The 15,207-nt window shown below is 40.4% G+C and overlaps 1 protein-coding gene across 2 annotated transcripts in view; it reads left to right on the top strand.

The window, feature by feature from the left end:
* The window catches only part of basp1 (brain abundant, membrane attached signal protein 1), a 63,369-nt gene extending 51,711 nt beyond the window's left edge, over positions 1–11,658 (top strand). The window contains exons 1-2 of one of the 2 annotated variants that reach the window (XM_034135973.1): positions 5,371–5,562; positions 8,294–11,658. In XM_034135973.1, coding sequence (XP_033991864.1) covers positions 8,310–9,056 — 747 coding nt within the window. In that variant the 5' untranslated portion in view covers positions 5,371–5,562; positions 8,294–8,309 and the 3' untranslated portion in view covers positions 9,057–11,658. Of the gene's footprint in view, positions 1–5,370; positions 5,563–8,293 lie in introns of those variants that run through there. The other variant, XM_034135972.1, reaches the window with a different exon arrangement.
* The last annotated feature ends 3,549 nt before the right edge of the window (positions 11,659–15,207 follow it).

The raw sequence follows: 15,207 nt of genomic DNA, 5'->3' as shown, positions 1-15,207 counted from the left end.
TGTGAGTGAGTGAGTGAGTGAGTGAGTGAGTGTGTGAGTGAGTGTGTGTGTGTGTGTGGGCCTAGCATTACTATACTTGTGGGGACCTAAATCTGTTTACACAGTCACGTGTGGGGACTCGCCTCCCTTATGGGGACAAAATGGAGGTCCCCATGAGGGGAATCATTCACTTTAGGGTGAAGACTTGTTTAGGGTGAGGGTAAGGGTAAGGTTAAGGTTAAGGGTTAGGGTTAGGCATGTGTTGGTTATGGTTACGGTTAGGATAAGTCTCCAGGAAATGCATGTAAGTCAATCTAATGTCCCCGAAGTGATGTATACATGGTATGTGTGTGTGTGTGTGTGTGTGGGTGGGGGTGGGTGTTTGGTTTAATGGCCAAGGTGCCAGTGAAACAGGTGTGTTTTCATTATACTGTATGCCAAAGGATATTTTTTTCTGCAGACGCGAACATGCTGGCTAACAGCCTTGCATTGGCGCTTCTCTACTTTGTTTTACGTTGGAAATGCGAAAGGAAAAATAGCTTTTTTTCTTATCTGCTTCGTGCTGTAAAGTCGATTTTCCATTGGACATGAAAGGGCAGTGTTGGGAAAATAGTGAATGTCCTCTTCCAACATCAGAGTAGCATGCTAACTAAGGTATCCTAACTCTAGCTGTGAACATGACAGGATGTATGATTACCTAGAAGAGCATCAGGACTGTTTGAGGCATATGATAGCTATGTGATTAACATGATGATTCAGCCTCTATGGAGAGAGACATATGACAAGCCTGCTCATTTCTGACGTGGAGCTAATCTGAAGTAAACATTGAATACTGCTTTCTATTCCTCCATCTTGTGACTGTGTAACTCCCTCTCTTGGATATCAGCATGTGAAGGACACTGTTCAGGAACTAGTTGATGCTCTGTATGTGATGACTACTTCCATTCTGGAGAGGATCAGAGATACATGGATCCTGAGATTGAAGATCAAGCCGGTGAAGAGTGACATTTCTTTAATAGGCGGTGTGTGTCCCAGCAGGATGTGGGGGGGGGGGGTCAGTGATGGGGGGGTGGTCAGTGATGGGGGGGTTGTCAGTGACAGCTTTAACCTTTAACGTGTCCTCTTGGACGGCAGGAACTCAGAAGCTGCCAGGCCGGGGATTTACTGAGACCCCGAGACCTCCTGGAGACCTCCATCTGCCGAGCGGAGAGAGATCAGAGATCATATATTGACTGAGAGGGATTTAAAATGGAGTCAAAGTATAGTGTGTGTAAGAAAGAAAGAAAGAAATGCAAACCAAACACAGCAACAGTATGGGGTCAAAGTGGTTTGAATTAAATGTATGTAAGGGTTAAACTTTGTTTACAAAAATTGATTACAATTAAAATGTGTTTCTTTAAATATAAAACAATCTGAAGTATTATCGTGGAAACGTTTTAGAATACATTTATTTCAAATGGCATGAACGCCTGAAACATCTCCATTGGACTTCCTGAACATAATGACATCACTATGTAACACTCCGCTCCTATTGGCTAGCGCTCCGACACATTGTAAACATTGACACATCTACATACTGATATACACCTGAACATGAGGAGAATAGGGTCCTTTAACCTGTCAAGCCCCAAATCCCACAAAAAGTTTTTTTTATTTAATTTTTTTTAATTTGGATGGAATGAATACCTATGGTGATAATTCAATGTAATCATTTTTATAGTCTGGTACCTGAAAAAGGTCAAATGGCACTGATGGAACCAGATGTACCCAAATGTGCCGAAAGCTTATTCCGCCTGGAACCTTTTTTTGCTAAACCTCTCTAAAAAGGTCAAATTTAACTTGTTTCGCCTCAATCTTGATACAGGGTACTTATTATATGTTATAGTTTGGATTCCTAAAGCTTTTAGTCTACCTTCCCATCATTCAAGGGTGGTTTTCACTATAAGTAATGTGTTTTCTTTAGGCGGAGGTAAGAATTTACCTTTTTTTACTATGTTCCATCTGAATTTACTCTGACTGAGAAAAATCTATATTGATTCTGACACTTCTACATCCAACTCACAGATGTAACCTTGCTTTGATAAAATAAATTATTCATATAACCCTTTTAGAAGTGAAGTTGTAGTCATTTGTTTTGGGCATGTCATTTTCGAGCCTGAAACCTGAAAAACAGGCTCGGGGCTTAACAGGTTAAGTATGGCTTATCGTCATGGAAACTCTCATTAGTGCAGATTTCATCACATCAAAAATCTCTGCTTTACCTTTGTGTAATTCTTAAGAAATAAAAGGAACTAGCAGAGAAAGATATGTTGAAGTTGAACCCTCACAATGAAACAGAAAGAGAAAAATAATCACAGGAGAGAGAGACTGTAATTCAGACATGCCAAAGAAAATATAAGTAGAGACAGTTGGTGCAGAGCCGAGAGGAGAAGCAATTCAGAGGATTTAAATTACACCGTGAGGACAGAAAGCACTGCAGGTGTCGAGAGCAAAGGCATGGAGAGGAGGAGTGATGAAGGAGGAGGAATACTGCAGAGAGGAGGAAGGGTAGACGGGGAAAAGAGAGCAGAGTAGTGGCGTCTCAGCGTGGGCGTGACAGATGAGGAGAGAGAAACAATCTAAAGAAAAGTCTCCCGGGAATTTAGCTCGTCTTAAAGCGCTTTTTTTCTGCCTCTCGACTCGACAGACACAAATTTGATCATCGATTAATAACGTTGTATAAACACGTCTTCAGTGCTGAGCGATCCATCATGAGTTTTGTTGAGGGATTGGAGAGTCGGTGGTTAATGAAGGCAACTGCTGAACACGGTGAAAAAAACCAGGGGGAAAAAGTGCAGCTGGTGTGAATATGTTGCACTCTCAGGAGAAGTAAATGGACCTGAAACGGATGCACTGAGATCTCACTGTTTAAAGGTTTGAAAACAGGGCGAGAGATATTAAAGAATAACCCAAAGGAAACATTTAAAACACAGACATGGAAGTGGTTGAATTTAAATATGATATTGCTGTTCAGCAGAGACAGACTACCTTGCATCAAGTTAGCCAAGAGTATACGACAAACCGTTCTTTCTGTTGCCGTCTGGCAGACGTTACCGCAGCATCCTGGCAAGGACAAGAAGATTCGGACACAGTTTCTTCCCGCGGGCAGTGAGACTGTTAAAAAATTGAACTGTTGAAACATCTTCAAAACATTCTTCTGCTACTCAGTATTATGTATCTAATACCTAATATATATATATCATTCCAATAACTTGTATATAGACTCGTACTGCACTATTCCACATCATCACTTTATTTTGTAACTATTATTCTTTTTGTATTGCTCTTGCTCTTATTGTTATTATGTTGCATTGTTGGAGAAGCCTGTGACATAAGATTTTCAACTACATAATTACTCTGTAGCTATGTCAGATTGACAATAAAGAACCTTGAACCTTGAACCTTGAACGTCCAAAGATGAAGAGAAGCCTTTCTGACCTGAGTTAACCTTACGTCACAGACCAGCAATTCATGTTCACATTTTTATGATTCATCCGTGTTTTTATTGCCTAGCACCAACCATACCTTTTTTAAATAGTAATCCATTGATGTAGCATTGCACTGCTATAACCTCGTGTGAACAGAGATCGCGCTAACCGAATATTTTCCATCTATGACGGATTTTTTTAACAATGACGGAAACATCTGAAAGCAGTCCGTCATTTTGACAGACTAGAACAAACTTGGAACAGCGCCAAAGCTCCCCCGCAGCGAGGCTCCGGTGTTATGCCGTGTTATGCATGCCCGCCAAAAAGGAAATGATATTGTTTCTAAACCTAACTTTGTCGTACAAATCATAAATGGCCATGACATGCTTTACGTTGTGCGCTCCCGCGAGGTGCAGTGGGCATGCATAACACGGCGCTAACACCGGCGCTAACAGTTCACGAGTGTGCGTCTCCCCCCCTTTCCTTTCCTTTACTTATGGACAGTTTAGCCATCATGAATCCAACGTTTACTGCTCTTGACAAATAGGAAATAAATGAATATAAGATAAGATAAGAGGTACTTTATTGATCCCAAAGTGGGCATTTTTTGCATTGCACTAGCATAAAAAACAACAAAACAAAACAAGGCAATACACAATGGTAGAAATTATAGAAAATACTAGAATTTACACATCTCAAAATATAATTAAAACAGCATTAAAAAGTTGAAAATATACAATAGACCGTGAGGATAAAAAATCGCCAAACTCTGACAATAGAACACTATTAAGGGATTTCCAAATTGACCGATCAGAATTGTAATAACTATTGTTAAGTCCTCCTGATGAAGTTAAGGTAATTAAGACTTCATGGTTAGCGTTGTTAATGGAGGAATAACACGTTTCTGTTAGGGTTAGGGTCAGCAAAGAGTTAACTGAGAATCTTTGTGACTCATAGTTTTAGCAGAGAACAAGAGATCAGCCTCGGTCACTGACTTCACAGCGATTGAGATCAGGGATTAGCAAGGTTAGAAGATGATTAGCTTTTTTACATCTGTAACAATGACACGGCGTCTAAGAGGATTGAGACACTTAATACTTAATCCTTATGGGAACCTTTGAAAGGTCAAACAAACCATTTACACCCATTTCAATCCATGAAATCTCATTGTTTTCAAGATGCAAGGGTTTTGTAGTTATGGCAATGAAAATCGTAGGCCCCGAGCTCCTCCAACAATGCAACACATTATATAAAGGACATTTATAAAAAATGTTTTGTAGATTAGTTAAAAGCTGTAATAAGCCATAGAACTTGATACACATGTGATTCCATTAATCCATTGGAAAACGGAGATAAAACAATCAATTCAAAGACGTTAATGTAAGATGAGCAACAATCCAATCATATTTCAATTGTATGGTTATATAAAAATATACATTTCAATTATTCTCTTGCTCCAGCTGTGTGTATCACAAATATCTTATGGTGAAAAAAATATACATGTTGTTTGTTTATCGGGGCTCGTTAGGCTCCAATTTTTCCTGTTACACACTTTTTAGTCCGGCCTCACCAGAAATGTAACATTCTGGTTTTGTTGGACTTATTTAAATGCATTTTAAAGAGCCTTTTCATTGTCAAACACTTCAGCTAGGTCATCTTGTGTTTTTACGAAGCACTATGACCATTGTCCACATAAACTGACGCTGGGAATTTTACGTCGGGCAGATCAAACTTCCCTTTGTGCTTCCCTGATGGCCGTTTTCAGGTTAAATTAAGTCTTTTGTGCGAGCCAGAGCATTTTCTCCAGGTTGCCTCAGCTCTTCAAACACTGGAACCTCACGCCCAGCAGCGAGGGAGCGTGCCTTCGCTTGAAAAGCATCCATTGTCCGCTCAGATGATTGTGAGTCATTGTACAAGCCGGGAAGTCAAATGATGGGACGTTAGCAGAGAGACCTCCATTGTGGCATCGTAGAAAGCTGGGAGAGGAGCGGCAGATACGGACCGGCGGAGGTTCAGGGGAGCTTTTTGCATGAATAGTGGAGTAATTCAGTCAGAGAGGTGATTAGCATTTTGAGTGGATTCACCGCCGGCTTTGTCCCATTCAGAGGGAGAATCTGTGAGTAGCCAGCTCTACCTTTCATTGGGAGGAAGGGGTCACACCTGCTTACAGACATGTCTTACAGGTTTAAAATGTACAGGTGGACAAATAGATGATTTGTTGGTACATAAAAAAGGAAGTATTTTGCGGCGTTGTAAGGTCAGTGCTTTTAAATCACCACTTGAAAATATGGCTTCTGTCTTGATGTTGGAAAGAAATCACTTACTCTTGTCAATTGCAAAAGTGATTTTAAATAGATTTGTTTAAATACCAAAGATAACTCATCATTTCATAATTGTTGCATAGTGATATACAGGCCTGATTTAACGGATTCATTTGTAATGCTCATACCTCAAAAACTCATTTACTGTAGAAAACACCAACATTTGGGACCAATGGACAACATTGAAAACTCCTCACAAAAACATTGACAGGTATTTTGAGGCCTTGTTAAGTCCATCAAAATGACCACCTTGGAAAATATAACTTTTATTTAACGTTGTTGTAGATGTTTGCATTAATACAAGCAATGCATACTAGAGAATGGGTTGTTTTTTTGCTTACCCTGAGACCTGAGAGCAGATGCAATCCAGTCCTTCTTTTGCTAATACTTTGAAAACTCATGCAATGTTGGGAAATGGAGGTGAACGTTTTTAATTAACTTTAAGTGTGGATGAACATAGTTAGATTTGGAAAGTGTGTATTGCCCATCAGAGGTTTTCGGGTTACATCTGAGCAAACACTAAGCGATTACATTTAAACTAAAGCTTATATCCAGCAATTTTCTAAAATTGAGGAAATTCTTTTTTTTCTCTACTGTTGCAGGAACAGAAGAGATTTAGCAGATTTATCCGAAGATCTTATGACTTTGATTACTGTTTGATCCAATAATGGATATCAACAATGTGCACTCTGAGTTCTTTCTGGTCATAAAACTAAGCTTTCTCGAGCTAGTAAATAAATAAAGTGGTTCCTTATCAACAAACTGTCAAGGTTAAGAAACGTATCTTTAGTTTTCAGGTCTTTTTTCTACAGTGAAGCACATTCAGGACTTTTTTGTGGCTTTTTCCCAACGAGCAGAAGAGACTGCCAAGTAGCTTTTGGCAGTTTTAAGCATGAACATAGAGACTTCATATTTTAAAGCAGCAGCATCCGATTGTTCCCTTCTTGAGTCCTTGCTCCTAATAAGCCTGATTTGTTGTGGTGTTGAAGTCCTCTCCCCCATCGAGCAGACAGATGGTGATATCCATGAACAAATGCTTCAACTGTAGTCATGAGCCAGGAATCTGCAGGTGTGTGTGTGTGTGTGTGTGTGTGTGTGTGTGTGTGTGTTTAGCCTGCCTGTACACAGTAATATCTACATGCTCAGAAATGCATACCTACAGCTCTTACGGTGCGTCCACACGGCAGCGTGCGTTGAAGCTTGCCGGTGGGCGTGTCTGGCGTGCGACCAACAACCAATCACATTAATCTCCCGCCCTGGACACACAAGCATTGGCTAGCGCTTGTACTGGCATATGATTTGATTGGCTGGCGCTTCCGTCAACGCTTGAAAAGTTGAACTTTTCTCAACTTTTGAAGCGAGCAACGGAGGCAAAGCGACGCGACGGAACCACAATGCAGTTCGGCAAAGCGTGACGTCTCCCCATTCAAAGTGAATGGGAAGCGTCTCCGTTGAAGCACACAACGCTGCCGCGTGGACGGGCCGTTAATCATATGAATTGTAGTCTCTTAACACAGAGGTCGACACATCCCGGTAGAAAAAAGACGATTCTTTGCAGACGACACCATGTTTTACGTGTGTCACACTTTATACAGAAGGCTGCTAGCTTTCTCACATTTTTGCTATATATTAGGTTGTGAATTCAGGCTGATAGCTATTCATGTTTAAACATGTGTTTCTATTGGTTTTTCTCCACTAAACAGGTACCATGTCAAAAGTATTGAGCGTATTATTTCTGTGTAAAGTGCAAATTCAATTAGCCAGTTGCAGTAGTCGTAGACAAAACACCATTTCATGGGAGTTTTGTCTCAGTAACAGTCATTTTCATTTGCTCTTGCTTGTGGAAAAACGTATTTGCATTTATAATTTAAAGTTGTTGATCGAACAAGAGATGCTCTATGATGATAGAAGATGAACATTATGGTTTCAAACGACTCGTACTGTTTTCAGTGAGAGGGAGACATCATGCCGGGAGGCTCTGTGAGCAGCATGTGCTTCAGATTGAGAGATTGCATCAATGATGCAATACGGGGGATGTTGTTGCATAAATGCATGGCTAGTGGCTGCATATCATTTATATGAGCGTTCGTACGAAACCTCATGCAGAGATGTCAGATTATTCACTTTCCATCTTGTAGAGGCTGCCGGTGCAATAAGTGTATTCCTTTATGCCACGAAGAGAGACTGCGCTTGATCAAAAATCATCTTCTGAAGAAGAACGTTGCTCAATGCATCGCTCACTCAGAGCTTCCAATGTGCTCAAGACTTGATTCATGGTTCCCTCTCTCATTCTGTCCATTGTTTGGTTGTGTTTGGAGAATGTTCTTGCATCTTACTGTTGTACTCTCTTGAGTGAATATCATACAGGACATTTGTAATTCAACATGTATATTTTCTACTTTCCTGTTTATTTCTAATCTTTTAATTTGTATTGTACAATGCCATGTCTTTGGCAAATTGGGAACAACAAAGTACTTCTTATCTTATCTTATACTAAAATCTATGTATTTTCATCTTCTGTTTCAGAGGCCAGACATCCAAAATGGGAGGCAAGCTCAGCAAAAAGAAGAAGGGATACAACGTAAACGATGACAAGGCCAAAGACAAGGACGCCCCGGCCGAGGGGGCGTCTGCAGAGGAGAGCGAGGCGCCGAAGGACATCAAAGACGAGGTGTCGGCCGCCAGCGACTCTAAGGAGGTAGCGAACGACACGGCGGCGGCCAAGGAGGAAGAGAAGAAGGAGGAGAAGAAAGAGGAGAAGAAAGAGGAGAAGAAGGAGGAGAAGAAGGAGGAGAAGAAAGAGGAGAAGAAAGAGGAGAAGAAAGAGGAGAAGAACGCCACCCCCGCTGTAAAGGAGCCAGAGAAACCTGCCGCCAACGCTGAGCCGAAAACAGAGGCGCCGAAAACAGAGGTGCCGAAAACAGAGGCGCCGAAAACAGAGGCGCCGAAAACAGAGGCGCCGAAGAGCGAAGAGCCCGCCAAGGCCGAGGAGAAACCCGCGGTCAAAGAGTCAGCGCCTGCCGCCGTGAAAGAGCCCGAAGTCAAGGCGGCGAAACCTGAGATTAAAGAAGAGGCCGACGCCAAAAAGACTGAGGCCCCGGCGGCTCCAGCAGCCAAAGCAGAGGCGGCCATCGCTGCCTCCCCCGAGCCGACAGAGGCCAACGCAGCGGGAAAAGAGCCCGCCGCCGCAGCACCTAGTTCAACACCAGCCGCCAGCGAGACCCCCGTCAAAGAGGCCAACGCCACAGAGGCACCAAGCAAGGATCAAACCGTAGCAGTTCAAGATTAATGGACAGCTTCTTTTCGGAAATAACATAAAAAGTACCTAACTCAACCATGAAGATAAAAAGAAAAAAAAAATGAAATGTACTAGCCCACCACCCATATTATGATATTAACAATAATAATAATAATAGTAGTTGTAATGGTAATGATTTGATGAACCTGAGCAGCTACCTGGAGAAGTCCCCCCCCCCCCCTCGCCCCCCGCTGCAGATTATAATTGCTATTATTATTGTTACGTTTTATTCTATTTTTTTCTGCTGTAGTATTTGAACTTTGATACGAGTTTGTGTCGGCCATTCGCCTAGCCATCCCACCTTCATCATCGTCTCCCTCCTGAAGGCAAGAGGCTTACCCCCCGCTCTGAGGACGTCAGAACGGCTACTTTTGAGGACATGGGACTGAGGGAAGGAGGGGGTTTGAGAAATGTCTTTACCAGCTGGACTTCCATTGAATCGGTCCACTTTTCTTCTTCCTCCTACCCTCCTCTTCTGAGTATCCTACTCTCCGTCTTGTCCTGGTACCTCCAGTCTTTCTTTGGAGTTGTAACCGTGTACTTTTTGGTATTCTTGGGTTGTGTTGGGTCTCTATACGGCAAAAACTGATGAGTTTAAATCTGTTGTGAGGACTGAGAAAGCTAAGCCTTCCTGAGACATTTTGGAGGTTGAAAAAAGTCCGGCTTTGCAGAGCCAAACACATTCTTAGACGTATAAAAAAAGTTTCAGATAAACTTCTACATTTTGTACTGAAACCCTTGGGTATATTGTAAGCAAACTAAGTGGTTTTTTAACATTTGTAATACACTTATAAATTCTGCAAAGCCTCCTTTTGAAAGATCTCCAGCGTGTTCTTAGAAAGTCCGATAGACTTCTCGGACTCTTTGTCCAAATCTGATGACGAATTTGATCAAGGTACTAGGCAAGACAGATATATTTTGGGACCTGGGAGACATTCACAATCTCGCCTAGCGTTAGTTTGATCGAGCTTAGGATAACAAGCTGGTGACGTTTATTGAAATATCAGGAGATGTCAGGAGTTAACCACTTTTTCTGGGATTGGCTTGAGTTTCTGGACCGTTAAGTACGTTTCAGAAAGTAGACATACTTACAAATGCTGTGAGTAAAAGTTCTACATTCTTCTTAACTCCAGCAAAATATACTTATTAGGAGTTAAAGTATATTGTGAAACCATATTAATACTGGGCAGAGATGGAAAGTGTTAACATGTACTTACCACATGTTGTTTTATCACAAACTAGAGGAAAGACCCCCAACAACAATCCCAATTTCTGGATTTTTTGGAATTACATTAGCTATTTATATGTGTTGATCGTCTTGATTAACCAATCTTCAATCAGTAAACCCATTCACGTAACTTTCTCATATAGCCTTTGAAACTTTCTTTAGATCACAGCAGGAACATCTGCGGTGCAAACCTCACCAGTTTGGTATCTAAGCGGCTGAAAACACCCCGGTCGAGATCACAGATTGTGTTGTTTGTCAGAGGTTGGTGTATCAGTGTAGCTCTGAAAACTCATGGAGGACCAGAGGGGGGGTTTCTGTGAATGATCAGAGTCATCATTAACCTACGTGATCTTCTTTGGTCCCGTGGAAAACGCCATGCTATCACAACGGGATGGAAAACTCTTGCACATGAAAAGGGAGCTTCTGATTTCTCATTTCTCATTCAATATATACGGCATATATGTACGTAAATGCAGCGGTGGAACAAAGGTATTTACCTATTTTACTCAAGTAGAAGCAATGTCACGGGGGTAAGAAACACTCCATGGCATACCTGCATTTTCTTATTTGCTACAGTTTCCAAGGGGAAAGTACTGAAAGTGGAGAAGAGAGTTGACCATCGTCGTGCTTTTGGATCGGCAGATAGGAAGGAAGCTTTTATATAAGCTGAAAGAAAGGAGGGCTGATTGAAAGAAAGGAGGTATAGAAACAAGGAAAACTGCAATAGTGAAATATGTAAACAAGAAAGGAAGGTGATACGAGGGAAAGGAGAGATTAAAGGACAGGAAATATCAGTGATCATGATAGACGGAAGATCTTAATTTGCCAAATTGGAGTACTCCGAATTGAAAACAGTCAAGAAAGTACCTTTTAAATTGTCTTAACTTCAGTGTTTGAGTAAATAGACTTTTGTAATGTCCACCTTTGCCTCTATATGTCAGTATATATCTATATATTTATCCATCCCAGCTTTCCATTTGCCAGTTTCTCTGTTTCCTCCGACTGACACCCAACACGTCCTCCCAGCACTCGTCAAACCGTAGCAGAAGCTCAAACTGGAGGAGCGTTGCGTGTCACTCGGCTCAGTTTTTTCTTCCTCTCTTGACTCAGTAAATTGCATGTCCGTGGTTGGGTGAACCTGTAGTCCTGTCTTTTTGGTCAAGTGGGAAAAAAAGTACTAATTTCTCAGTTTTCTGCATCCATCGCAACTCCAGTTGATATTTTCATTCCATGTCTCACCACTTGCTATTTCCACACCACAAACAAAACAAAAAGATGATATGGAAATTGATGCATTCAAAATTATATGTACTTGTATAAATGGTGCAACAGTAATAAAATGTAAGAAATTGACTGAAACCTTGAGGATTCTGTGCAAGTCCACTTTTTTCCTGCATTCACAATTTAACCAAACAAGTATCTAGGTCATTTATTTACAAGACATCCAAGGAAAAGACCCAAACAATACATATATATAGCCAAACTAAACAGCTGTACTGAGCTTTATTCAAACTACACAGTTCGGCGAACATAAACATAAATGATCGTGGTGAAGATGATGATTAAATTAGGATTAAAAATCGGGAGAGCCGGCTGCATTTCCTCTCGTTCGTTTCTTTCGACTAAACAACATTATTTTGTTAAATAACAACATGGTGATGTTTTGTAAATGATTACATGTCTTATTTAGCACAGACTATGATCCTATCCGTGACATGGATCTTAACAAAGATCCGCTATACATTAGTACCAGATATACTGTACATCCAGCTTACTGTATCGAAGTTGATTTCACATGAGCTCCAGTGTGGAACCCCACTGCACCCCCTGGTGGATCAATGATCCATTGCAGCTGGCTTCACAATAATTACATTTATTTATCACGGGGGCGGTATCAAGTCAGACTGGGGGCCGGCTCTTCATCACGGGCCGATCACGGGCCGATCACGGGCCGATCACGGACCAATCACGGACCAATCACGACCCTCGCGTTTCAAACTGTCTGAAATAAGATGCTCCATCTGTAGTTAGGAATGTGTGAATACAGAGATGGTTAGTTAACGTACTATAAAGAAAAAACTGCTAATGAAATTATTAGTTGATCAACAGAAAATCAACCATTTGCATCAACAGGTTGTTGAAGTAATTTTTTAAACAATGACGAAGGACTTCTGTTTTATATAATTGGAGATAAAACAATCAATTCAAAGATGTTAATGAAGGATGAGCGTCCGTCACAGTTTTCTCACATTTGAAACACACTCCCACAAGTCTTTTCTTAGTTGTGACTGAGGCTGGTCGATACACTGGAACAAATGCTGCTCCAAAGTAAATATATAATAAAAACAAGATTCTCTTTTAATAAGTGAACAAATCTGCCAATAGAACAAGTACGAAAAGGCTTGGTAAGATTTCTTGAAGTGAAGATGGGATATTTAGATAAATGAGATCTTGTATTAAACTTATTTTGAACTATATTTGACCAGAATTATTGAAATTGTAAGAAATGCTTAGACATTTTCTGTTTTCTGATGTTAGTTGGAGATTTTTTTATAAAAATAAGATGTTTTTTTTAAGAGACTTTGACTTAAAAAGATGCTTAAGATGCCTTGTCTAAAAACAAGACGTAATTTATTAAGTCTTATATCAAGTGTAACGACATATTCTGACTAGAAATTAGACAAATATACTTGGCAAGATTTTACATTTTTGCAGTGTAGCAGTCCATGCCTCATGCAAAAGGAAAAATCCATTCAAATCTAAATTATATAATTCTATAAAAATATACACTTCAATTATTATCTTGCTCCAGCTTGTGTGTATCTCTCAAAATGTAATATATTTGGATAAATATCAACACAACAAGTCGTAAACCACATCTTGGACTCTCCCTTTTCAGGGTTTCTTCAGACATTTGAATAAATTACCAATTAATTATTGGAAAATGATTAGAAATGTTAATTGATAAGCTATATGTATGTACAACATTACAATGAAGGTTAATGAATGAAATAAAAATGTATTTGTTTCCCATTTATAGCCCCACAGTACGATGTGAACAGGTAGTAATTGAAACATGAGGTGGTGTGATGCTAATGGTCACACCCTTGACATACGGTGTGTGTCAGAATCACACACACACACACACACACACACACACACACACACACACACACACACACACACACACACACACACACACACACACACACACACAGACACACACACACACACACACACACACACACACACACACACACACACACACACACACACACACATACACACACACACACACACACACACACACACACACATACACACACACACACACACACACACACACACACACACACACACACACACACACACACACACACACACACACTGAGGTGGTGGTGGCAGTAATTCCACCCCTCGTTGTCACATAAAGAAGATGAATGTCGTCTGGGACATCAGTAAGAGGACAAACTCGGAGGAACGAAGCCCCGCCAGGAGGGGACGACTGATGTCTTTATCTCTTCCTCTTTCTCGCCCCCCCCCCCTCTCTCTCTGCCTCTCTCTCTCTCTCTCTCTCTCTCTCTCTCTCTCTCTCTCTCTCTCTCTCTCTCTCTCTCTCTCTCTCTCTCTCTCTCTCGTGTGGATAAGGGACAGTAAATCAAGGATGAATCTCTCCGCTGTGATTTACACCTGTTCAAACCCTCTAATACCTCCCCGTGCTTCACTCAGGCCGGCGAGGCTAGATAAGATGGAAGCTGTAGAAAAAGGAACTGGATTCACTGGAAAACTGAAACGTTGACTTTAATTACATTTAATTTCACATTATTATATTAGGTTAGTTGTCAGTGTGGGATATATCCAATGATCTCATCACAAGGCCTGATAACTAAACAAATGAATACTTTCTTAATGAAGAGGTTTCCCGAGATGTTGTGCAGTCTGAATTTGAATATTTAACTCAAGTCTGATTCATTCAATACATGAGAAACATCAAAATCACACAAAATCCCTGATATTTACCTATTTATTTTGGCTACTTGCCCCAAAAAAAATCATAAATTAATCTTAAAGGTCCCATGTCATGGCCATTTATACTGATCATAATTCCATTGTTGAGGTCTACTAGAATAGATTTAAATTGTGCAATTTTCCAAACTCACATTGGTTTCTCATACAGCATGACATGGGACCTTTAAAAATAAGGTATTTTCGCTTGTAATAAGTGAAATCTGCCAATAGAACAGGTGAACATTCGCTTGGTAAGATCTCTTGTAATAAGATGGGATATTTAGATGAATGAGATCTGGTCAAATATAGTTCAAAATATGTTTGTTTTTTATGATGTGTTACAAAATAAGCCAGAAATTCTCCAAAGTTTTCTGTTTTCTGATAGTTGGAGATTTTCCAATAGAAATGTAAGAAAAAACACTCAAAATAAGATGCGTTCAAGAGTCTTTTTGACTTAACCAGATACTTAAGATGTCTAAAAACAAGACATATATCTCACTGCATTATTACTTATTAGGTTATTAGGTCTTATATCAGGTGTAAAGACATATTCTAACTAGTCATTAGACACATATACTTGGCAAGATTTAGAGTGTTTGTAGTGTAGCAGGTCAGATTTACTAGCACGGCAGAGTGTGAACATATGTTTCCACCCAAACTAAAGCAGTGTCTCATCATGGAATATGTCACCGTTACCTGACATAAGACTGCTTGCAGAGAGCGTGTGGTCTAAATATATATACGATGCATTCTGACATTTCTATTTTGGTTTCTATTTGAAAACACTTGTAAGGCTAGATGTGTCTTTCAGTCTGTCAGAAATATTAAAACGCTCAGAAGCAGAAACTCTGACCTTCAGTATGTGGAGCGATACACACACACACGCACGCACACACACACACACAC

The sequence above is a fragment of the Trematomus bernacchii genome, unplaced genomic scaffold, assembly GCF_902827165.1.
Source record: "Trematomus bernacchii unplaced genomic scaffold, fTreBer1.1, whole genome shotgun sequence".
Taxonomy (NCBI): Eukaryota; Metazoa; Chordata; class Actinopteri; order Perciformes; family Nototheniidae; genus Trematomus; species Trematomus bernacchii.
Note: the sequence above shows the minus strand (reverse complement) of the source record. Positions and strands in the feature narration are given on the sequence as shown.